Source organism: Miniopterus natalensis, chromosome 19 (genome assembly GCF_054644295.1).
Source record: "Miniopterus natalensis isolate mMinNat1 chromosome 19, mMinNat1.hap1, whole genome shotgun sequence".
Lineage (NCBI taxonomy): Eukaryota > Metazoa > Chordata > Mammalia > Chiroptera > Miniopteridae > Miniopterus > Miniopterus natalensis.
In genome coordinates, this window is record NC_142099.1 from 27,419,224 (window position 1) to 27,445,271 (window position 26,048).

The 26,048-nt window shown below is 39.1% G+C and overlaps 1 protein-coding gene across 1 annotated transcript in view; it reads right to left on the reverse strand.

Moving 5' to 3' along the window:
- SYT14 (synaptotagmin 14) overlaps positions 1 to 25,379 on the reverse strand; it is a 113,529-nt gene extending 88,150 nt beyond the window's left edge. The window contains exons 1-2 of the mRNA XM_087827864.1: positions 25,304 to 25,379; positions 13,124 to 13,171 (exon numbers count right to left, since the gene is read on the reverse strand). Of these exons, the coding sequence (XP_087683990.1) occupies positions 13,124 to 13,171; positions 25,304 to 25,316 (61 nt within the window). The 5' untranslated portion in view covers positions 25,317 to 25,379. The remainder of the gene's footprint in view (positions 1 to 13,123; positions 13,172 to 25,303) is intronic.
- Positions 25,380 to 26,048: the final 669 nt, after the last annotated feature.

Here is a 26,048-nt window from a genome sequence, read left to right on the forward strand (position 1 = left end):
TTCTAACTCTTGCTTCTCCAACCCTCATGTAGAAAAATTCTTCCACATGTGAGCCCGTTCTGTCCCCAGCTTATAAAAGCAGCCAAGCAGAGCCAGCCCCCAAGCCAGTTAGGAGGCCCTTCCTTTCCTCTGTGACGCTCTCCTTGTACTAGAGCATAAGCTTAATAAAATCCATCTGGAAACTTCTCTGGGATTTCCTCTCGATTTCTCTCTTGGGGAACCCAAAAACCCAAATGCCGGTAATGGATAGGTGATGGGTAGGTAGATGATAGATAGAATGAAGATATATGAAAGAATGTAAGATTACATCTAAAACTCAATGCCTCATAATCAGCTTAAAGAGAAACTCTCTGTAAACTGTGACCTAATACCTTTACCAGTAACCTGGATGAAGGAATCAGAATATGTTATTAATTTTGTAAAAGGTCCTAGGAACACTAGGCTGGGCATGGTTGCTAATTTACTAAAGGAAATTAAAGAAATAATACATAAAAACAAAATTAAGTTCAATATGGATAATTTCAAGTTACTACCCCACCAGGGGCCAAATACTAACAGAGGTTACTGAAAATGTTGGCTCAGTAGACTGTCGCAGGAAAAAATAAAAAATAAAAAATAATATAATACAAGTCAAATAGAAATCAGCAGTGCAAAGTTGCTAACGGGTGAAAACGAAGCCTTCTATTATGCTATCGGTATAAAGTAGTATGGTCTCCAATTTCAAAATAAAACTGAGAACACTAAAAAGGTTCAGAGAGAAGCAAACAAATTCATTAAACACATATTAAAAGGCCTAATACCAAGGGTGAAATTACTTTATACTATAGGAGAAATGGCAAAAAGGTATTTATCTAAAGTGTTAGTATACACACATCAGTTAGACCACATAATGTGAAACTCTCAGGTTAGGAAATATAGAAAATGACCTGGACCAACATCCAAAACGTTACTGTGTGGATTAAGAATGAAAACAGGCTATCAAGAAAGGATATAAGCCCGAGCTGGTTTGGCTCAGTGGTTAGAGTGTGGGCTGTGGACTGAAGGGTCCCGGGTTCGATTCCAGCCAAGGGCACACACCTTGGTTGCAGGCTCCCTCCCGGCCCTGGTTGGGGCAGGTGCAGGAGGCAGCCAATCGATGTGTCTTTCTCACAGTGATGTTTCTCTCTCTCCCTTCTGCTCTCTCTGAAAAGCAATGGAAAAAATATCCTCAAGTGAAAAGGAATAAATAAAATAAGTTTAAAAAAAAAAAGGCTTTAAGAGTATAAAATTTAGAGGACTGAGATGAACAATTTGCTTGAGAGAAAGGCTAAGAGGTCCTACTCAAACCAGTCCCAAATGGCTAAAGTTACTGTCATGAAAATATTTAGAAAGTTCATATTCATAATGGAATTTTGAGAATTTCCAAACTGGCAAATACATGAATGAAAATAATCATTGTAACTGCATAAAAACACTAAAGTAGATCCAGTAATCCAGAAGTTTTTAAAAAACTTAAAGGATGGATTTGGAGGTTTCACAATAAGGAATAAATTTACACCAGAAATAAAAAGCAAACAGAAAAAAACATTTGTCAATGAAACTGTTTACAAAGGGAAAAAGCATTAACAACAACAAAAAATGATTTGTAGGAATTTGACAATATTTAATAACTTTTAGAGGGAAACTGGTTTGGATGTCATGATAGAACAGAAATAGGGAATAGATACAGTATCGTTCCCTTTATAAAGACTTTTAGAATACTATTAAGCTTAATTTTTGTTTTGCAATTTGGAGTGAGTGCTGCTGGGAGCCTGATCTTTTCTAAATAAAGTTGTAGTCTTTGCCAGCGCAAAGACCTAAAGGCCAGGTCAGGTCTATTACAGCCCTGACCAGTAAGTTAAAGACAGGCTATCAACTCCTGTCTCACATTGTTTCTTCTTTTTTTAAGTCTCTCCTCTTCAGTCTTCTCTAACTTCAGGGAGGTGGCAGCCAAACCTCTTTATATCGTTTGAAAATTATTTCCCGTGCTTTCGCTCCTCTTGACACCCAAAGACACCTATTCTTCCACGTAGCCTTCACTTTAAAGCGTGGAAACACGCCTAAAGGAAGAACAGTGTTTCTGAGAACTAGATTTCAATGAACTTTGAAGCTTGTTAGAATATTACTTTGCATAAGTCTCTATCTTTTGGCTAAATGACGACTGAGGTATCAGAACAATGCTCTAACCAACTGAACTACCAGGACAGGGCACAAAGGAAGCCAGTTAAGGAGCACTGCCAGCAAGGAATTGGCCAGCAAGAAGCTTTTCAGAACAAGATTATCTCTGATTAGTTCAACACTGATACCTCACTTTCAGATGCCGAAAACTTATCACCAAGGTCTAGAGGACCTACATGAGAAAATAAATAAGTTTAGGCATAGAAATGATGGCCAAATTCAACTGGGGATATACAGGAACAACTTTTAAAACTTACACTGGAGAAAACTCTTTTAAAATAGCAGAAATGTTGTGTGAAATCAGGACATTCCTCTATTAGAATACATAAAAAGCTAAAACAGTAATTAAAATGTTGCTTGGTGAGCACAAAAATAATAACCTGCCTGGTAATGTTTTATGAGACATCAATAATTATTTTAAAACTAGAATTATAATGAGGTGGTAGTGGCACAGAGATCCACAACAGGCCAACAGTACAGATCACAGAGGCCAGAAACAGACACGTGCACGTATGGATTCTGATACGCCACAGAGACGCCTGCAGAGCAGCGGGGAGAAATCAGCTTTCAATACGCTGTGCAGGGAAAGTCAGGCAGCTGGGGGGGAGGCTGATTAACTTACATACAAATCAGTTCCAGGTGTTTAAAAAGCCATATAACGAGGGTTCGCTAAACCAGATATTAAAACACATTAACAAGTTATAATTAAGCAATACAATATTAAAAAGATAGAACAAAACAATATAAAAGTTCAGTATAACCCAGTATACACAGTAAGTTGGTATATGATGAAGGAATTTCAATTCTAGAAAAAATAAATTTCCTGGTTGTTCAATAAATAGTGTTGTCATCCCTGGGTATAGAGATGACACACGTGATTTTTAACAGTTTCTTAATCTAACCAACTAAGCCACACCACCCAGGGCTATTCCTTTATTCTTAACAAGGGAACAGAGAACAAGTCTCAAAATAAGGAGTAAAGAGCACCTGATCAACAGAATTTCACTGTGTGTTCTTTTAAACAAAGGTAAACCAGGATTCCGTGATGAAATATATTTAGGAAATTTCAGGCTGAACACAACTGAACAGTCTTCATCTTTGCTGCAGGGCTCGAAGAGACTTTCAACTGCCCATTTTTCTAACCTGCGTCACCTCCATGACAGCCTCTAGAGTGGCTCCACAGAGACCCAAGAATCCAAAGAAGCACTTAAAAACTGTCGGTTTCATTAATCATTACCATGTTTTGGACATATTTTATTAAAAATACAAAGAGAAAGAGGTAGAGAGAAAAGAAAAATCATTCTCTGTTTACAACAGAAGTGAGGTTCTGCATGGCATTATTTGTAAGTACATAGTGGAACCAGGAAAAGGAAACAAGAACTGAAAAAGATCGCAGTTTGTAAGGTTTGTAAACCTGACTTGCTTATTATAACTGGTTTTCCATGCAAGATGTATTCTGACTATAACTTAAAATATGCTAATTGCATACATATGCCTTTATATGTGATGAAAAATCAGACACTGATGTAGCTCAATTTTAAAAATACTATAAATTGAAAGTAAAGGTATATATACATATATCTTAGTGTTTAAATAAAATTGATCCTTGGACATTTAAAGCAAAGGTTTCAGTGTTAAATTTAATCAGCACATAAACGAACTGCTAAGCCTTTTGGCACTTACTAAACAGGTTTTCATATTAGCCATTAGATGGCACCACATACCTACTAGTTAAGATAACTGTGCACTAATTTCCCCAATGTGCTTAAAAAGCATAATATAAAGTATCATATTTAACTTTTAAGTAAATACGATATACATTATCTGATATCATTGTTAAAATATAAGTTTTAAAGTAAAGAAAAATGATATAAGCAACTATATTTGTATCACATTTCTGGAATATTACAATTTAAAATAAATAATCCCTTTCAGAAATCAAACTGGAATGTTCTAAGACAACTATTCAAAAGTTGAATGTCAGCTAGCTAAAAAATGTCTTCCTTTAAGCTAAATTTAAGCTAAAACTAATTGTCCACCTTAACAAATTGTTGTTTAATTTTGAAAAGGGCAAACAATTTTCTTTTTAATGTTTTTTTTAATCTTTATTGTTGAAAATATTACAGATGTCCCCTTTTTACCCCCATTGATCCCCTCCACTCCACATCCACCCCACCCCCAGGCCTTCCCCAGACCACTGTCTGTGTCCTTGGGTTATGCTTATAAACATGTAAGTTCTTTGATTAATTTCTCCCCACCCACTCCCCCATCTCCACCTTCCCTCTGAGATCCCTCAGTCTGTTCCATGCTTCTGTCTCTGGATCCATTTTGTTCATTGGTTCATTCTGTTTATTACATTCCACATATAAGTGAGATCATGTGGTACTTGTCCTTCTCTGACTGGCTTACTCACTTAGCATAATACTTTCTAGTTCCCTCCATGCTGTTCCTAAGGATAAAAGATCCTTCTTTTTTACAGCTGCATAGTATTCCATAGTGTAAATGTACCACAGCTTTTTTTAACCACTCATCTACTGATGGGCACCTGGGCCATTTCCAGATCTTAGCTATTGTAAATTGCACTGCTATGAACATAGAGGCGCATCAGTTCTTTCTAATTGGTGTTTCAGGTTTCTTAAGATATATTCCTAGAAGTGGGATCGCTGGGTCAAATGGTAGTTCCATTTTTAATTTTTTGAGGAAACTTCATACTGCTTTCCATGTTGGCTGAAATTTTCCCCAATTTTTTTTAAATAAACAAACTCAAATATCCAAAATGATCAAGAAATTCCACGTAGAATAGATGCAAAGAGATCCACACAAAGCCACATTAAACTGCTGAAAGATAAAGACAAACAGAGCCTTGAAAGCAGCAAGAGAGAATGGCTCAATACAAACAAAAAGATCCTCAAGAATAACAGCTGATTTTTCATCCAAAGCCATGGAGTACTGAAGACAATGGGTAACATTTCAAGCATTGAAAGAAAAAAAACTGTCAACCAAGAATTCTATATACAGCAAAAATATCCTTCAAGAAGGAAGGAGAAATTAAAGCATTTCTAGATTTTAAAAAAAGCTGAAGGAGTCCATCATTAGAACTTCTCTACAATAAATACTAAGGTATTACTTCAGGCTAAGATAAAAAGGCACTAGACAATAATTAGAAGCCATATGAAGAAATAAAGAAAATTGGTATAGGTAAATACACACATAAATATAAAAGCAAGTATTACTGTATTTTTTATTTATAACTACTTCCCCACATAATTTCAAAAAGAAATTCATTGAACAATAATTATAATCTATGTTAAAGGGCATACAATGTATGAAAATGTATTCTATGACAACAATGAAAAGGGGAAGAGCAGAGATGTGTAGAAGCCAAGTGTTTATATACAGCTGAGAGTAAACTGGTATGAGCAAACTTTTAAACTTTGTTAAAAGTTTAAGATGCTAATTGTAATCTCCAACGTAAAAACAAAGAAAATAATTTTTTAAATATTAAAAGGACAAAAAGAAGGGAATCAAAAGGATTCACTACAAAAAGATAAACTAAATTTTTAAAAAGTAGGCCCTCTGCATCTGCAGATTCCCAACCACAGATTGAATAGTGGTTCTGATCCTCAATTGGTTGGATCTGTGAATGTAAAATCCAAGGACACGGAGGGTCAACTGTTTGTTTATTTATTGGAAAAAAATTCACATTTAAGTGAACCCACACAGTTCAAACCCATGTTGTTCAAGAGTCAACTGTATATGCTAAGTTTCATGAGTCCTTCTAGCAAATCATCAAACAGAGAAGTTGGTCCTGGGGACCCTCAACACCTTATGACAAAATATATTAAATCAGCACTATAGCATGCTGTTTGATTTCGCTAACTAAACCATGCCTTCATTCATAGTCCTGGTTGGTTACAAAATAAATACATAAATCAATAGCTATTTTATATGCAAAAAATAACTAGACATAAATAAAAAGTCCCATTCACAACAAAACAAATAAAATGCAATAAAAATAAGAAATGTGCCTGCCTATAAAATTCTACTGGGAGACAAGAGGAAACAGAGAAAGCAGCCATGTTTCTGAATGGAAAATGTACTTAGGAATTCAAGTTGATCCTATTAGAATTATTTTAGGGGAAGGAAGTGTAACATAAACTGTAGGAGGGGGTACTTAACAAGGTGATTCCAAAGTTGATCTGGAAAAATAAACCTAAGAGAATAGCCAGGAAATTTTTAAAACAAACACTAATGCAAGATGCCCTTTTTCACCAGATAACAAAAGCCACAATAATAAAAGCAGTGCAAAAAAAAATTAAATTTAAAAAAAATTAAATTTTAAAATAAATTTTAAAAAAGCAGTGTACTTGTGGTGCCAGAAAAGACCATCACTAAAGAAAAAATTAAATACAGAAACTGACCCGCATATGCATAATTTAGTGTATGATACAGTGGCATTTTAAATTATCAAGAAAAGAATGAATTATTCAATCACTGGTATTTGTATAACTGTCTCATCAGTTAAATATAAACATAAGGCTGGATCCTTCCTTCACAATGTAGCCTGAAATAAATTCCAAGTGAATTAAAGACTTAAATGTTTAACGGTGCCCACATTTTACAGTAATTAGAGATTCACTGAGCTGAACAACCAGTTCTTTTGGGAAATCATCTCCAAGCCTAAACCATATCACCAGATACATCGCTTCACCTTTGTGGATGTATTTCATAAAGGTTTGTTTTGGTTATCTAACTTCGGGGGTTGGAAGGTGGAAAAAATGAAGTACATAATCCGCTGATGTACAGAACTGTCCTCTGCGAATATTTTCCCTCCTCTTGAAAATGGTCATAGGCCAGCATTAATAACCAGAAAATTAAATTTATTGATCAAAAGAACCCCACCATATATTTTTATATATAAAATTCATTTTTAAGTAAAACAAGTACTTAAACCAGTACTAATCAGCATATATTCCACTCTCCAGCCTGGGTTTTAGGACGAAATAGGTCCATAAGAAAAAAATTCTCCCTTCTCCCCCACCCTGCTTCTCACGGAAAAAATGTTAGGAAAGAGAAACCAACTAAATTGGCAATGGGAGTATTCTGTAAAATGGTTGGACTCTTATCATTGAAAGGGGCTGTAGGAATTGGTAGGTAAATCATCCCTTCTCTCAGGATAGCATTAGGAACCCATCCCTACTACTCTTCTCTCAAAGAGTAAAAAAAAATATATGTATGTACATCTCAGCTTCAGATCAGTGAGGCATCTATCCTGAGCAAAGTATGTGAGACCACTTGCCTTGCACCAAGGGGTGGGCCCTTAAAAGCACTCTGGCCCCCTGTCCTAGTATGGTCAATGAACTTCCTTTACCAGCGTCAGTTCTCAGAGCACATAATACAGCACATAACAGCACATGGGCTAGAAAATGCTGAAACAAGCTTTAACTTTCCGAAGCTGTTCCACAGACATCATTCTGCAAAACGCCACAGTTTTATACTCGCAAAATTCCAACTAATAACAGGCTTTCAGAAAAAGAAGTGGAGAAGAGAGAAAATGGTACTTTGAAAGATAAGTATTTCAGAGAAAGGCAAAACCTGGTGAGGCACAGGACTGGCTCTCACAGCGTCACCATCAGGACTTTGCTCTCCACTCTGACTATCCCACAGTCTGTTCTCCTGCAACCTTCACCATATATTCTTTCCCTTGATCTCTCGAACTTTACCCACCCACTCCCCTCCAAATGCCGAGGGTCTGCCTTACTTAATGCTGATGTACATTTACAGCAGCCTCAGTCTGGAGTATAAAACTAAAAATAACCTCTGGGTGCACATAAACCTCTCATTAAGAAGTTCCAGGAAGCTGAGAAAGAATCAAAGAAAAGGCAGCTCCCTGATATCCACCTTCCATTAAACAGTAAATGAAGGTGTCATTTTAATTATAGTAGCAAGAGCCCTATTCTTTGTTACCATTGAGGCTCTATAAATTCACAACCCAACTGAAAATGCTTGAGCCAGAAAAAGCAGCTTAAAATGTACTCCACCAGAGCAGATGCAAAAATACATTAGTCCCCTCGATTCTGGAAATCTCTCATTAGCACTGTCTAGAAGTCACTGAACTATACCACAGGGAAAGGCATCTATCCTAAGAACCGGGAAAGGTGAACACAGTATAAATGGGGAGAACTGTTTACCAATTTAGATATCTATTAAAAGTCAATTCAAACTAAATTATATGCTGAGAAAAAAGCACATTAAATATAACATACTATTTAGTCAGCACAAAGAAATAAAGCAGAGGGATAGGACACAATTACAGCTTTTACATAATTCTTAGCATTTCACAGTTGAGTGCTGACCTAACAAAAGAAGAGTGATTTTACTGGAGCTGCATAGAAACTGAACATGAAGGTCTGCTTATATGCCAAGATCTAAAAATTAGTGGTCAGGATTTTTCATACTAGGAGCCACTTCCTGTTCAGAGATCAGCAACGTGCTTCCTACATACATATTCCGTCACTTCAATAAATTATTGAGACATTTTTGGAAGGCTCATGTTACCAAATCACTAGTAATTCTCATACATTCAAAATCCTGAATGCCAAACCACTAAAAGAATGAGCGATAGAAACAATCAGAGCATGCCCTCCAGATTTACACATGTAGGATGCTCCTGGCCCATCCCCAAGATTCTACAAATATCACGAGTGCCCCTGCCCTGGCCAGGCGGCTCAACTGGTTAGAGCACTGTTCCGTACCCCAAAAGGCTGTGGGTTCGATTCCTGGTCAGGACACACACAGGTTTTGGGTTGAATCCCTGGTGTGGGGCAGGGGAAGAAACAACACCCAAACCCAAGAGGGTAGCTGTTGCAGCATCCAACTCATCTAAAGGATTTCAATGATTAGTCACACAACAAATGTTCTGGTTTTTAAAAAGAAAAGAAAAAGAAAGTAGTTGAATAAATTGTGGTATGTATTTTCACATAATAGAGTACAATGCAGACAGAAAAAAGACTGAAAGAGAGCTTTATCTACTGACTTGAATTTAACTCCCTGGTTAGGTGTTGTTTTTTTAAATAAAAAGCAAAATATAAAATAATATATACAGTAGCTCACCCTTTGTAGAAAGGAGAAATAAGAATATATGTAATTCTTATTTATATATATCAGATATATTTCTTATATATATCTTATTTTTATATTTTTCTATATTATGTGTAAACAAATCTAGAACACGGGGCATTCTAAAATCTGCTAAGTTGGTGGTTGACAACCTTTTGCAAGTGCCTCAAAATGAACAAAAGTTCACAATATCCAGTGATACCGAGGGCTCTCGGAAGGGATTAGACAAGTGACTCATGGATTCCGCTCAGCCATCTCAGCAGAAGCCAAACACAGAGATGGAATTATTTAGAAGGAATATCTTGTCTAATGGAATGAATCGCCATGACATACTGAGAAGGCTCACCAGGACCTTTTCTGAGAATATTATACCAGCAGAAACACCATCAGCCTGAATGGAAGGAGTGAGAGAAGCCAAAATGAAAGAAGACAGACAGACTACCAAAACTTTACAGGCAGGAAACAGGCTGAAAAACTACACAGGTGCAAATATCCACTACCTTTTGTGGAAAGGAAGGATGACTCCAAAGGTAGAGTTTTAAGCCCAGAGACTCGAGCCTCAGACCTCAGGAATAAGCTCCACAAAGTATTATTTCCAGGCTCTGAAACTTAAAAGATTCTTCCCAGCTGAATTTCAAAATTGCTTGTTGGTACCAGTGACTCCTTTCCTCCTTCCATTTTCTCACTTCTGGGGTGGATATGTCTATAACTATAAACCTATGCCTGTTCCACGTTGAGCTTTGAGACCGGGTAACTTGTTTCCCGGTTTCATGGGTCTTCCGACGGAGAGGAATTCTGAACCAGGATGGATCATATGAGTCGCGCCCATACCTGATGTAAATGATTTAGATGATGAGACGCCTAAGCGTCTCCAAGATGATATTTAGATGACATTCTGGACTTTGAGTTGATGCTGTAATGTAAGGCTTTGTAGACCAGGGTAAGGCGCTTGGATCTGATTCCACGTATAGTAGGAATCCACAACAGAATTTCAACCAGCAGAGGGACATCACCTAAACTGCATTTTAAAAGATCATCGGTATGTCCGGTAAGGAGGCAAGAGTGGAAGCGGGGGAAACCAGTTAGAAAACTATTACAGCAGTGTAGGCAAGAGAAGATAAGGACCCAGGCTGCGATGACAACAGCAGGATGGAAAAAAGAGGAGAGATGAAAAATATTTTTTGAAGGTAGAAATGACAAAATTTGCCAATAAATTAAATGTGGAAGAGATTGAGAGAAATACAGAATGATTCTTAAGCTAGAACTTGAGCAACTGAGTCAACTGTTCTATTTTTTAGCTGCGATGGAGAAGATTGAGGCAGAAACCAAGACTTGCAGTTTAGATATGTCAAGTTGTTACTCTAACAGACATCCAGACAGCAAGTAAGTAGTTTGAATTATGAGCAGGGAGCACAAGGACAGCTCAGAGCTGGATTTATAAATCTGCGTGGCATTTAAAACAACAGAACTAGGTAAAAATCAAACAGAGAGGAAAGACAGAAAACTGACCCAAACTCTGGCACATTCCAACATGCGGAGATCTGAAAGAGGAGAGAAACCAGCAAAGACGACAAGGAAGGAACAGCCAGCCAGACAGTGGAATATAATACCAGAGACTCCGTGTTACCAGAATCATTGAGACCAATTGCAAGTGTTCTATTTTCTGTAACCTTCATGCGCTCTACTCTATAAAAGTCCATCTTAAAATGCAAAAGCTTTAGCATTAATTTCGAAAAGATTCAAATACTTATGGAATGTCCACTAGAATAGGACGCTGAACTGAATGCTGGGGGGATACACAGAGGTCTGGAAACTTTTCCATGACATGACTACAGTGTGATCAATTTGGTTTTTAATCACAGATTTAAAATTCTATTAAAAAAAATGGAAGAAAGTGAAAAGGCTGGACTAATATAGAGAAATCTGGGCAAGGCATGGTCTTCTTGTTACCTCCTAACTGGATCTGGATTTCCCTGGAGACTGCCCCTGTGGGGAGATGGCATGCTGGAGCGGCCTGCTGTGCTCTGTCCATCTGAGCCGGCATCAGGGCCCCTCTGCTAAGACCTCCTGCTCTCACAGGCTACAGAGCGACTGCAGGCATGGGAAACAGGAGGGGCCCTGAAAACCTTCCTCCCCCTACCATACTCTGCCACATTCCCCATCCTTTCGCTGCTATGTGGATGCTGTTGGTGATTACAGTTTGTATATTAAAGAGGTTTTATATTAAGTATGTTTGGTTGGTCTAAAATAAAAAAAAAATTATTGGATGGGAATGGAGACAGCAATCAGGACTAGAGCCATGATGAAAAGGTATGATCATCTATCCCTATCTATGCTGTTCTCTCCACCACAGCTTCCTGTTCCCACTGTAGCTAAGAAAGGCCTTTGCACAGCTCATTTTCCTCCCTCCTAGCTATCTGTACTCTTGTCTTCGGTCTCACCTCACCACAGTTTTGATAGCTTCTGATTCCAGTTGCTATGTCCAGTGCCTTTTGCTGTCCAAATAAATTCGTTGTGTTAGAAGTTTTAGTGAGACAGATAATTACTATAAAATTATTTAAAACATTTTTATTAATTCTGGATTAACAGATTATAAAAGACTAAAAATGTTTACGTAGAGGAAGGAAACAATGTATAAATGTGTACCCTCTCTCCTGCATTTAGCTAAGACGCACAAATCAACAATGGTTACAGTGTGGAAATCATAATCCTAATTTTACGTTTCAGGGAACTGATTTCAATCTTCCCCTCTGTGGTAGCAGGGAAGAGGTATATATAGATAAACTACACTTTAGTATAAAGAAAAGAGAATGTTTTTAAATGAATGGCAACTGCAAGTGGTGACACATAGGTAAACTAGCATGACCATGTTAAATTCACCTAAAAAGTATTTTTTTCTGACCATGAAGCAGCTGAGGCTTTCTAGATCTGTTGAAGACTTACTGAAAATATTCTGCCATTTCCCTGGCACGTCCGCCGATCATGCTCATGTATCACATACACCCACACCGCCCCAAGCCTCCTCGGGGGGAATATTAGGGAGGGGAGTGCAGCTAGCTGGCCAGACTCAGAAGGGCCAAGTCAGTTTTCAAGAAAGATGCAAGGAAAAGAAAGTCCCCCAGGTTTAAAAAGAGAAAAGAATAGTAAATTTATTATGATTTCTTCCCCTGGCCTCCCCAGGTATATCTTTTCCTTCCTTCACACCGTTTCACCGGTTTGTGATTATTTGTAAGTGTGAGGGCTCCCAAGTGTCTCCTGGGAGCTCCCAAGAGAATTCCTGATTCCTTGCCTCCCACCTAGGAACTGAATTACCTTTCCTGAGGCCCCTTGGTGAACCACCCGGTTGCCAGGTGCTTCCTTCTGAGGAAGCATAGACAGTTATTGGTGTCAAAAGATGTTGTGGTCTTTGGGCATGTTCCCGATTTGAATTTCAACAAGTCCTCACATCTCTGATGGGTAAGGATCAGAAGTCAATGGGAGAGCAGCATGCTCTGATTTCAGATTCTGAAAGGGAACAAAATTCAGATTCTCCATTCCCTGCCTCTTCGCCAGGCCCAATAACCGACACGCTAGAAACCAGGCTTGAACAGCCCATGAAACTACATACAAAGGAACAGCCCTCCATGGCCACATAATGAGCTATCATGCACTTCACGGGCGCTTACGTCTGTGACACAAATAACAAACATTAATTTTTATTAAATTTCATTCTTTATAAGTCCAAATTATCTGCACATTACTGAAATGCATCATACACTGTAAAGTGTTCACTTTGTTATATAAATATCCACACAGAGCATTGACTTACCTTTTCTAATACAGATAAGCTCATGTACTCCACAGGTTCTTTCTCCACCTTTAAAACAAAAAAATTTGTTAGAAGTTAAAAACAGAAAATAGCCTGACTTTGTTACAAAGAACCGTTTTAAATTAGCTTCTAGATTAACTCAGGAAAAGTTGGCCAATCCTTCTCTTTCAGTTTCACTGTATGAACATGACAACTTGATACTGAGAATTTTCCTGAAGCCCTAAGTTAAGATCTTATAAAATCTTGGAAGAAGAAGCTTCATTCAGGTATTTCTTTTAAATGGTCAGCTTCCCAAGAGCAGAAACATATCACCATTTCCTAAGCACCTCTTTGCATTATCTAGAAGGAAGTACTGCAGGAGAGGACCCACTTTGTGTCTGAGCCTTAACATAATACAGGTAAGTTATTATGGGAGCGTCAGCCCTGTAAAAACACTATTTAAACTTTATCACATATACTCATTGCATAAAACAAAACATGATCCCTTCCCCATTCTCTGGCTACCCACTCTTATAAACCTGTAATAATAAGACAAAGTTTATAAAAAAATAGTACGATGATAGAAACTAAAAAATGTAACCCAAAACTTATTTTATCATAATTATCTAAAATTACTTTATCATAAGACTAACATTATTAGTTACCAGAGAAATCATAGTCACTTCACTCTGAAACATAGTGCCACCACTTTAAATGAATGTAAGCTGAACAAAATCTTGTAGTGTCCTATATATTCATGACCTTATAACTATGCTGTAAATTATGTTTAAACTTTGCATAGGATAAATGTTAAATAATTTAATCATCTTAGCTTATTATGAAGCTCATTATTACCAGTTAAGTTATAAGGCATAGAAATATCTTACAGCAATAAGATGAGAAATAAAAACCATGATTGTCCACTAAAAAAAAAAGTAGGTCATCCAGGAAGCAAGCTAAAAAACTAGAAAACAGTATTTCTATCACCAAAGTAGGTTAGGTCTACATTCTAACTTGGTTATGAGGATGCCGCTGCTTCTTTGTTATCGACACCACAGACTAATCACTGGTTATCAGAGTATGTATAGGCTCAGCAAGGAAAAGCACCTAACTTAGCTATGATTATAGAAGAATTATTTTTCAGCAAACCTCAGTGTAAATACAGTGAGACCCTACTAACTGATTATTACCAATGAGCAGCCAAGTGACTTGATGAAGGGCTACAATGAACTATACCCGCACCTCACATGTTTTACAATGGAGAAGACACTAGTCAAATGACTGGAAGGAGTGTATTTACCAAATTATAAGAAACAAGCCTCCGGAAATCTAGAAGAATATGTAATAACAATAACATAACTATACTGTACATTGATGCCATCACTAATGTCTGCATAGGCTTAGAAATATTTCTTATATAGTCATTAAGGCCTGTTCTCTAGAAGGTAACACTTCCAGCTTAGTGTGAGTTAGGTACTTAATTCGTGTAACAAGGCTGCACTTTTTAAAGCCTATAATTAAAACTAGATTTCCCCCCATAGTTATTATGAATTGGTTAGGTTTTACTATACACACCTAATCTTGAACATAGCTACATAGTTTTTATAAGGCTTAGTGTTAACAGTAACATTAAAACTACTAGTCTAAGACTTTTCTCCATACTGCAGAATGACAATAAAAACTCTCACTTTTAAAAGTATTCAATTTACCTAGAGCAAATGAAAGAAATGCATAAATAAAATGTCAATAATTAGTATATTTAAAATTTAGAATCAACCGATAATTGTCAAATCTTCCCAAGTATGCACAAAAATCACGTAACTAGAAAAAGCAAGAGTATGCTCTACTGCTCTTGATATTAGTTCTGAAAACTCCAAACCAAGTCAGATTCCACTGATGTACATGTGGGACTCAAGAGCAATCATTATTATTACTGAAATGGAAAAGAATATTAAAGGTAAGTAAATGCCAGACAGTAAAGTAAAATTTGGAAAAGAAACTTACTTTTAAAAGTACCCAAAAAACCCCCTCAAAAAGTTAAAGAAACTTCATCATAGTATCAGACACTCAACTCAACACTCCTTTTAGCCTCAATTCTTCCTAAGACCAGGAAGAGTGTAAGGAAAAAAATATGCATTCTACACGTAAAATGTATGTTTTAATGTACATGTTTGGAAGTCAAAAGGCTACAAATTTTATGCCCTTTTAAAAAGTCTCTAAAAGTACATATGAAAAATTTCCAAGAATAATGTGCAATTTGTATGAAAAAGGCAAGTCATGTCCAGACTTAGATATGATGGTAATCCAAAAAGTGGTTCTCTAATTTTAATACTGTAATACACAATGGGAATGATTATTGATTTTTTTAAATGTCAGCTTTATTGAGGCATAATCACCTCATCATATTGTAAGATATTTAAAGTGTACACTGTGGTGAGTTGATAAACTTATAATCAAATACATAAATCCAACATATAGAGGGATGATTTTTTTATTGAAATATATTTGACATATCAGTGTGTAAGTTTAAGATGTAGAACCGGTTGGCTTGATACATTTATAACTGCAATATGATTACCACCTTAGCATTTGATAATACCTCTATCATGTCACATAATTACTTTTGTTGTTGTTGTGGAAACAACTGCAATCTAATCTCTTAGCATCTCTGAAGTTTATAATATAACATTATTGTCTATAAGCACTATACTGTGCATTAATCTCCAGGAAGTATTTATCTACTGTGTGCAAGTTTATATTCTTAAACAATAGCTCCCCAATTCCCGCACCCCCGAGCCCCTGGTAACCACCATTCTACTGTTTTTATGGGTTAGGCTTTTTTAGATTCCACATATAAGTGATATCATACAGTATTTGTCTTTCTCTGTCTGACTTATCTCACTTAGCATAACGCCCTCAAGGTCAATCCATGTTATTGCAAATGGCAGGATTCCTCCTTTCCCATGTCTGAATACTGTTCCATCGCATACATAGACACACATTACGCCTTTATCCATTCACCTAGACACACACTTAGGTTGTTTCCATACTGTGGCTATTGTGAATAGATGGAAATAAACGTGCGAGTGCATATATCTCTTCAATGTTCTGTGTTCGTTATCTTTGGATACATTATACCCAGGAGTGAGATCGCTGGATCATATGGTAGTTCTATTTTTAATTTTTTGAGGAACCTCCAAAAATCAAGAAGTGGCTAAAACACTTTGAGAGAATGATTACTTAAAATAATCAATCTCTTTAGAAAGAGATGACTCTTCCACTAAAATAAACCATCTTCCCTGAAATGAACTCTTGTATAAATATACTTTTTTCACACCCCAAATTTACTTCAAAGACATAACAATAATGAAGAATTGGAGGCCCTATTAGAATGACAGAATATAAGACTCTTGAACTCAGAAATAAAGTTGTCCAGCTCACTATAGATAAACAAACCAAGGCACTAAAAGTTAAAAGTAAGGTTGCCCAGGGTCACTAGTTAATTGTCAGAAAAAATAATGCGAATACAGAGTGAGAAAGTAAAAGTTGACTTTTCTTCATTTTTATAAAAAATAGAATTATGCAACTGCTTTCTCACCCTCTAAGGTAATTTAAATAAAAGTAAATTTCTCAAAACTATTCTTGGAGATAATAGTAGCAGTGCTCATGGGAAAATCATCTGGGCAGCCTGGAAAGGGGCAGCCGCGGAAAAGGACAGGTTCGGGCACAGTCCCCAGGCAGGGGCACAGCGGGGCGGGCACACGCGCTGTGAATGTGCTCTGTGTGCTGGCATCTGGACACGCACGTACCTGAGAATGGGCCTGGGAACCGGGGATTCTTAGGAGGGAGCGGCTTGTTGTAAGGTATGTACTTTCCCACGTGTCTACACAAAGAAAATGCGTGGCGATGTGGGCTTCCTATCAAAATACACCCAGAGACACAAAAATGGAATTAAACCCGAAGACTGAGTTCCTTCAAACTGGATCTAGGAGTCCTTTGTAAAACTATTTTTTCTACCATGTTTATTTTGACTACATGTAGCCTAAATCACTACAATTTACAGGTTCTGTTCATTTCTTCTCAAACACCGCAAGGCTACTTTAGAAATATCTTAAATTCCAACTCATCTAACGATGTGTCTCCAAAACGCATGCACTGACGTAGTCACAGCCTTTAAATTAACATCTAGCTTACACGGATCAACTGTTTAGAGCTAATTCTTAAGCAGACACCTACACTGTACATAACAAATGTGAAACTTTAAATATTTCGTATTAATACTGCCAACAGTGTCTAGCTTACACCCATAAGCTGTTACAGCTAATTCTTCAACAGACACCTATACCGTACATAAAAGCAGGAAACTTTAAATATTTCCTAGTAATACTGCCAACTGCCCTAACCAACGTTAACCCATTTAGACCAGTCCATAATCACTAGACCCCTTTTGGTTTTGTCCCTAATTAAGTCCTTCAAAGAATAACACCAGTTTTAGTCCCTAATTGACAACTCAGTGTTGTAGAAAGATCATGGTTTCTTCCATTTCAAAGTCAGCATCACCTGGTATTGTAGGTCTTCGTAAACCTTACGCTTGTTACTTAATCTCTGGAGTAAGAAAAAAAGTAAAAATAACTAAAGTCATTTGTAATAATAATAACCACCCCAGGATAGAAAATCGTTTTTATCCTGTACGCCCATTCTGTAAAAGTAACTGCTAGAGGGGGGGTAGAGAGCAATACCAAGAATGATTCTTAAGCCAAGTCCACAACTGGAAGGAAATAAAAAAGATACTTCAACAAAACAGATGTCTGCTACTGGCAAGGGAGGCAGAAGTAGGGCCATGCTTTTCTATCAACTGAGATGATGGCTGGATGGTGCCTGGCCCACAGTGAGCACCCAAAATATGTTAATTCCCTTGGCACTCCTCACAGGTAGAAGACAAAATTCAGAGAAAACTTAGATTTACCCTGGAAACAGAGGAGACTCTATGTTTTCTTCTTTCCACAATATCAATTATTTAGTTTCAAACACCCTCCTGTGTAAATATGCCAAAATAAATGCTACTCTTCTCATACTTCCTAACTTGCCCTCTTTTTAGATTTTTTTCTTAAAAAAAGAACCTTTCAGGTTTCCAGCTCTGGGAATTATCCTCCCAAATTGGAATTCCTTTACTTTTTTGGTTGTTACTAAGCAATTACTGTAGAGTTAAAATAGTCTGAATTCGTCTTTTCTATATTTACTTTTACAAACTCATTTAATCTGTAATATTCCTAGCCAGTAACACCCTAAGTTTTGAGACACATACTCACCACCACGTCAGCATCGCATACAATAACCAACTGTATCTCTTTTCAAAACCAAATCTTAGAACACTTTGATTTGCAGAGCATACTAAATATTTGGATCCATAAGTATCTCTTTTGATTTATATACATTTCTAGGAATTTACTTGATAATTTTTTCTAAGAGGTGCAAGTTTTATCATATGTAAGTAAATTTACTGTTCACAAATGTAATCAACTTTTCCCACTTCTGAGTCATTTGTTTTAATTACGCTTTTGAGTGTTAGAAACTCATTAAGATACCATAAAGCCCTGAATAATATATGCTCACAAAAAGGCATTCTACTGAATTTTCTAGTTCACTGAGAACACCTTTTTGTTTTGACTGCTGCACCAGATCATTTTTTAAAACTGCAAATACGCACTATTGCATAGTAAGTTGAGAATCCTGAAGATCATTTAGTATTTCATTAAAATCCTCTACCTCTTGATGACTCACAATTACTGTACATGCCAATTCTAATACAGGGCTCAAAATGTGAAAATAAGAAACTATTTTGAATATACACATAAATCCTAGAAGTTTACTTTTAAATAAATTCCTAATAACAGCTTGCTGTGTTGTCACTATGTTCTCTTTCTAAAAAATGGTAAATCAAGGGTTCCAATTTGTTGGGTTTCAATTAAGATTTTACTACCTTTATAAAATATGCATATACATATTTTATTGCATATATAAAATACCCATATAGTCATTTTACTCAAAAGCTTGTAGTGTTTAATTTATAGTAGTCTGTCCAATCCTATATAGGCATTTTCATGGTAGGTGGTAACTGGCCAGGATTTATGGCAGAAAGAATGAAGTCAGCTAAATGGAAATCAAATCCATGAAAACCATCTATTATACTACTACACATATGCTGTGTACAACACTGTATTAGATTTAAAGGAAGCAATAATGCAAACAGTATTACTCAACAGATTATATAAGTCAGTCTCTCTGCTTTCCACACTGGCGCACGCTGTTGCATTCTAATACCACCTAAAGCAACAAAAAACGAAATACAACTATTTCTCTAGTAGTTCCGTACTTTTTTCTGATTTTATTTAGTGAGTTAGAAGAGAACCCTTAAATAAACTGTAAGCGACTAAAAAGTACTTGATGCGGTCTCTGAACAAATCTACCTAATATCCAAACATGTCTTAAATCTCTATGAAACATCAGAAATTGTATTGCTGCCTAAAGCCAAAGTATCCGTTGTGGGAACATCATTGATTAAACTGAACTGTAAATCCTTCCAATATAAACTGTTAAAAACATTGCCTCACTCTGCCACAGACTGTGGATAGGTGCTCTCTAATTATATTGCCCCTCATTACACTGTAATGATCTCTCTCTAATAATAACAAGGAAAGCAAAAAAGGAGTGTGATATTTTCCCTCAAGACTAATAATATAACATGTCTGCTTTTTTTTTAAATTCAGTATTTCAAATGGCCTTTGGAAGCCCAAATTCTTCCTTGGAAATTAACTTAGAGTCACAACAAATCTTCAAGAGCATCTCAGAAATGTACTGATGACTTTAAAAATATATGTGAAAGTGTGTGGTTAACTATAAGGTGCATTATGAATGAAAAATATATACACACATACACACACACATTCTAACTTATTTTTCTTTTACCATTTTCAAAAATGCTACCCAGAAAGGTTAAGTAAAGTTAAAACATGGCAAGTTAACAATAAAAATAATTATTTTTACTTCAGCAAAACATTTTTGCAAGGAGTCTTCCGATATTTGTATGGAAGAGACAGGAGAGTGTGGATTGGGCAAATACAAAGCACAGCCATTAAAGACCAGCGTGATCCTGAGGTTTTAAATAATGTGGATTTGCATTTTACAAAGATAACTAGCAGTAATTTAGAAAATGGATTGGAAGGAATTTTAAGACTGGCGCTAAGAAGACAAGCTAGGGAACTAATACAAGTCTCCTGATGAGAGATAGGAAATAAACAGAAGTATAAGCACTAAGAATCACAAATTAATTTGAGATGCAGAATTGGCAGAACTTAGTGATCAACAAATGTGGGGGGGTAAATTGTATCATAATTATAATCCATCTGGATTGATTTCCAGATTTGTAACTCGGATGTCTAGTTATTTTAAAATGCCACTCAGATGGTAAATTTGCAAGGCGTAGGGAGTATGGAGGCTGGACTTGGTGGCTGGGATGACAACTTTAGTTCAGGACATTCTGAATGTCCCAAGCTAAACACTGCGGATTGCTATGGGACATCCAAAATATCCAACTACTATCTGGAAATAGAAACTAGAAAATTTCTGTGCAATTTTAATTTATTCATTATGAACTTTTTGTGTATTGCTTCAGAAAGCAGACCAGGATGAGTAGACAGAAGTTACTGAATAGCAGATTTTTGGTCAAATAGCTGGGCCACGGACGCAATCAATGCAGATAATGCATGAAGTTCCACCGTAACAGTTCAAAAACCGTATGTGGAGTACAAACTATATCCAGATACAGTGAAAATCTAAGGAGCACAAAAACAAATACGACTTTATCTTCTAGGAATTTATAGTCAGACTGAGGATAAACATTTGTAAACGAGTGATTACAAAATCATTCCATGTGTGCAATTGCAGCAGAGTATGTAAAACACCAAGAACTTTAGGTTACAAAGATGAAGAGAAGACTGAAAGGTAACTAATCAAGAGAGGAAGAGAAAACTTTAAAACACAGAAAACGGTCAACAATGCCAGGCTGACAGAAGCCAATAGTAGGAGAGTTAAAACACTGGACACCAATTAGAGGTCTTGATAGACGAGGCCGGCGATTTTCAACGAGCCTGCCTCGAGAATTTTTTAAAAATGCAACACCTGCCCGGCTGGCATGGCTCAGCGTTGAGCACTCACTTACGATGCAGGAGGCTGTGGTTCGATTCCCGGTCAGGGCACATGCCCGGGCTGCGGGCTCGATTCCCAGTAGGGGGTGTACACGCGGCAGCCAATCAATGACTCTCATCATTGATGTTTCTCTCTCTCCCCCTCTCCCTTCCTCTCCCTGAAATCAATAAAGACATATTTTTTTAAAAATGCAATACGTTATATTTAGTCAGGGTTACTAAACTTTTTTCCCTTAGATGGTCAAATTAAAAACAACAACAACAGCCAACACAACAATAGCTGTCTGGTGTGAATGCCCTGTCTTGAACCATAGATATATAGGTCATATAATAGTTGCATCTGATTGGTCATATCACATGATAAGGTTGCATCTGATTGGTTAATTTTTGGTACCAGAAATCCTTATATACAAGAATAGGCACCTGATTTTTCAAAAAGTCACTTTGGAACAAAAAGGATAGGTAATTACTTTTATTATTTTTTTTGTAAATCAGTCAAAATTATACCTATTTTTTGTCAGATCAGCAAAAAAATATACCTATTTTTTGTCAGATCAGCAAAAAAATAAATATATTTTTGTGCCACAGAATTTTAGTAATTAGTTTATGTGTGCCATGAGATGAAAAAGGCTGAAACTCGCTGGGCTGGGCTAAACCAATGACATCAGCTACCTTCAGAGTAACAATAAGGATCTGTAAACTACTCCTAATATTTCAAAATGCCTTTGAAAACACATACCTTCATCTATGACAGGACTAAACTCTTCGCCTCTCACTGAAATTACGTTAGCTCAGTATGGTAACACCATCATCTTATATTTGTCTTAAGTACTTATCAGCAGTTACCTGTCTGATGGAGAAGAGAAAATGAATGATTACTTGGTGCTGTAAAATAAGAGTTTCACACAGAGGAGGAAATAAAAGTGACCCTTAGTGCTTAAAAGTCTAAACTCATAACTAAAATACTGAGCCAGAGCTGATAAGAGTATGCTTAACAGATATAAATGATGTTTTTCAATTCAAAACACTGACCAGATAGGCAAGGGATTGAAGACACATGACTTGAAAGTAGTGCAGGTAAAAGGGACTCTTTCTGTGGTTTTGGCTGACAGCTACCTCATCTCGAGCCAACATGAAGTTCCAAAAAGGCTATTCTAATATTAAGCTACATTAACAGTATCATCCACAAGCCAGGGAGTGGTGTCAGTTTTAATGTATGCTATTCAACAGTACATCTGGAATAGAATATCATATTCTAAACTTTAAAACATATAACGATAGACCATTCAGAGGAAGAATTAGATATTTTGTCTAGAAAAGGAAATGCGTAAGAGTTGTCTTCAAATGAGAGAAGGGATGTCATGCACCTGAGAGCAGTGGACTTGTAATTTATTACTGCAGAAAGCAGACCTAGAATAGGTCTACACAGATAGACATTACCAAATGGCAGACTTCTGGTCAAACACAAAGGCTTTACGGGCTAGAATTTTAGTTCCACACTGACATACACTGTTCAATGTTGGTCGGCATGTGCTTCCAAAGAACTCAACATTATTTAATGTTTTTATACAAAAAAAGAGTGATCTATCTCCTGGTGTTCACGCTATCTTGGAAAGGCATGGTTACAATGATCTGTCTCCCTCACTAGAACACGTGCTCCCTGAGGGCAAGACTGTGGTCTTAATTCATCTTTATAGCCCCACAGTGTCTAGCACAGAACACTGAGTACAACTAGTGCTCAGTAAGTCTACGGAACTAGGTGAATGGAGTAACTGGGTGTTTTAAGAACCACTTTATTAGGAAGAATGTTGGATGAGATGTGTTCTTGGGGCCCTAAAATTCTAAGGTATCCCCAGTCCAAAGGCCTCATCCAGAGCTCATTTTACTTCCTAACAGAGTTTAAAAATCTGCTTTAGTACGTGAAAACCGGCACTTAGACTAACCTAACCTGACATCTTTATTTGAAATGCTAGTATTAACTATACTTTCTTTGCCAAACTAGAAAAGACATAATGCCTGATTTTTATATTATAAAACCTTACACAAATGCTTAAGTATGAAATTATTTACAAGAGTATCTCAAACACAGGAGAACCTCTAGAATATGAGACTCTAACAATCTTGTTCTTTACACATACAAGGAGTAGTAAGCGGAGCAAAATGACATGGGTTGACATGAAAAAGGAATTAATCACATTTAACCATGGCGGGGGGGACAGGGGGGGACTGAGAAAAAGGAAAAACTGCAAAATATTTTAAGAAATTACAAGTTATAGAATCATATCTGGATACTATTTGGCTAATTCTTCCTCACCTCCTGCATAATCCTTTTTGCCTTTATCGCATGGGACAAATCCTACCACAAATTGGTTCAGGAAACAAAACACAGAACATACACCCATGGATTTCCTGTCTTGATTTTCAACTCCAGCAGAAAGTGTAGTGAGGAAAAAAGGTTGAAATTACCAATCTGGATAACAAGAATATCAAGGATTACAGGTAAAACCTATTCCCGGTGCTCTCCAGCATTTTAGCTCAAGGGGATAGATACTTAAAACTGAGCCCTGGCTGGTGTGCTCCGCAGTTAGAGTCGGCCCATGCAGGGAAGGGTTGAGGGTTCGATCCCCAGCCCCGGTCAGGGTGCGTGCGGGAGGCAACCAATCTCTGTCCGTCTGTCCCTCTGTCTCCCTCCCTCTTTCCTTTGCACTCTCCCTAAAAATGAATGGAAAAAAAATACACCCTCGGGTGAGTATGAACCAAAAACAAAAACAACAAAAAAACCTGTCTGAGTGTCCAATCAGCCTCTTAAATAAATAAGATAAATGAAAACACACAGCTAAAGCAATTTCGTAGTCCATAGGATCTGACAAAAAGGAGCCCCCAAGAGATGTACTACTAGTAACTGGTAAACGAGATGGAAAGTGCTTTGCAAAGTTTTACTTAAAGGATCACATAAAATTTAGGCAAATAATGGTACGGCTATAGGCACCTTGCACATCTGTACAGGTGCACACACACACACACACACACACACACACACACGGGGAAATTTTACAAACTCCTTTCACTGACTTAATCTAAGCGGTAGGAGCTGGAAGACGCTGCAGTCTTTCACCTAAGTATCCTAGACGTGTGATACTAATTTTCACAATATCCTCCTCAAAAACAAAGCAAAATGTAGGCACTGCATTCCAGTTACATGTTTTTGAAACAAGAGGGGGAAAAAAAAATACACTTTAATACCAGCTACCTTATCTAGGAACTTAATTTAGTAAGCTCCTTTTTGAAAACATGAGTACTGCTGGCACTAGAACACTTAATGGACAAATACAGGATTCTAAGAGTGTGTACTGCTGTAAAGACGCATTTACCTCTCTTTTCGTAGAGAAAAAAAGCAGTTCTGAGCGTTAGGAAAAACCCACTTGAGGAGGAAACGAACCGCCCTGCAGATTCCCAGGCCCCCAAACAGCCAAGGGCAGGGGCCGGCCGAGGCGCGCACGCAGCCGGGCAGCAGCTGCACGCAGGGGCCGGGGCCGGGCCGGGGCAGCCCAACTGGGCTCCCAGTTCGGCCGGGAGGCGGGTGCTGCGGGAGGACGGCTTGCTGGAGCGAGGTCCAGGGACAGGGCTGCACCCCGCGGCCCGGAGCTCCCCAGCCCGTCCCGCGGGGTCCGCCGCAGCGCGCGGGAGCCCCGCTAGGCGCCGCCAGGAGGCAGCGGCGGCCCCGACCCCGTCCCCGTCCGCGGGACGCGCTCCTCCCCGCCCCGGGCGCGGGCCGAGGCCGGCGGACGCGCGAGGGCCGAGCGCGAGCGACAGTCTGGCGGACCCGCGGCGCCGCTCCGCCCTCCCGCCTCCCGGGACGCGGCCGGGACCCCGGCGCCTGCTCGGCCGGCTCCCCGCCCTCGGGGGACGGCCCCACCCGCGCCGCGGCCTCCGGGCGCGCCGAGCCCCCGCCCGCGGAGCGACCCCTCCTCCCCGCCCGCGGCCGGCCTCCACTCACCCTCAATCGCCATGATGTGCTCGCCATGGACCGCACCAACTGGAGCGCGGGGGCGCGGGCGGGCGCGAGGGCGGAGGACGCGCGGAGGCCGCCAGCGGGAGGGGCGGGGCCGGCCCCGCAATCGCCTGGCTGCGCGGCCCGCAGGGGAGCCGCGGGCGGGGCGGGGCGGGGCCGGGAGCGGCGGGAGCGGGGGCGGCGGCAGACGTGGAACCTTCCCGGGCCGCCCCGGCACGTGACGCCGCCCCGCCCCCACCCCGGCGTCCGCCACGCGCCGCGCCGGGATTCAAAACAGGTGCCCGTTCGGGGAGCCCCGGCAGCGGCCCCCGAGGCCCCCCGCGCCGCGCCGCCCGGGCGCGTGGACCAGTCACGCACGGGGCCCGCACCACGGCGGACGGAGGGGCCGGCTCCTCGGCGCGCGGGGCCGCCCGGGGCCCGAGAGGAGCGGGGAGGCTGCGGTCAGGACCATGGACAGGTCTCGGGCTGCGCAGCGGGCGCAGGGCTTCCCGGCCGGGGACGCGCGGAGGCTCTGCTTTCCCCAGGTCTGTTTCCTCGCTTTGCTTGGCTTGGCTTGGCTTTGCCTGCATCGGCCAAATACTCGCCTCAGGTCTGTGCTGCGAGGTGGAGGGACAGCATGTTGGCCAACAGCGAGCGGAGCGAGGGATCCTGGGGACTGCAGCTTCTCGGTCCCCCTGCCCCCTGCCCCCTGCCCCCTGCCCCCGCCCCTGCCCCCTGCCCCTGGCCCTGC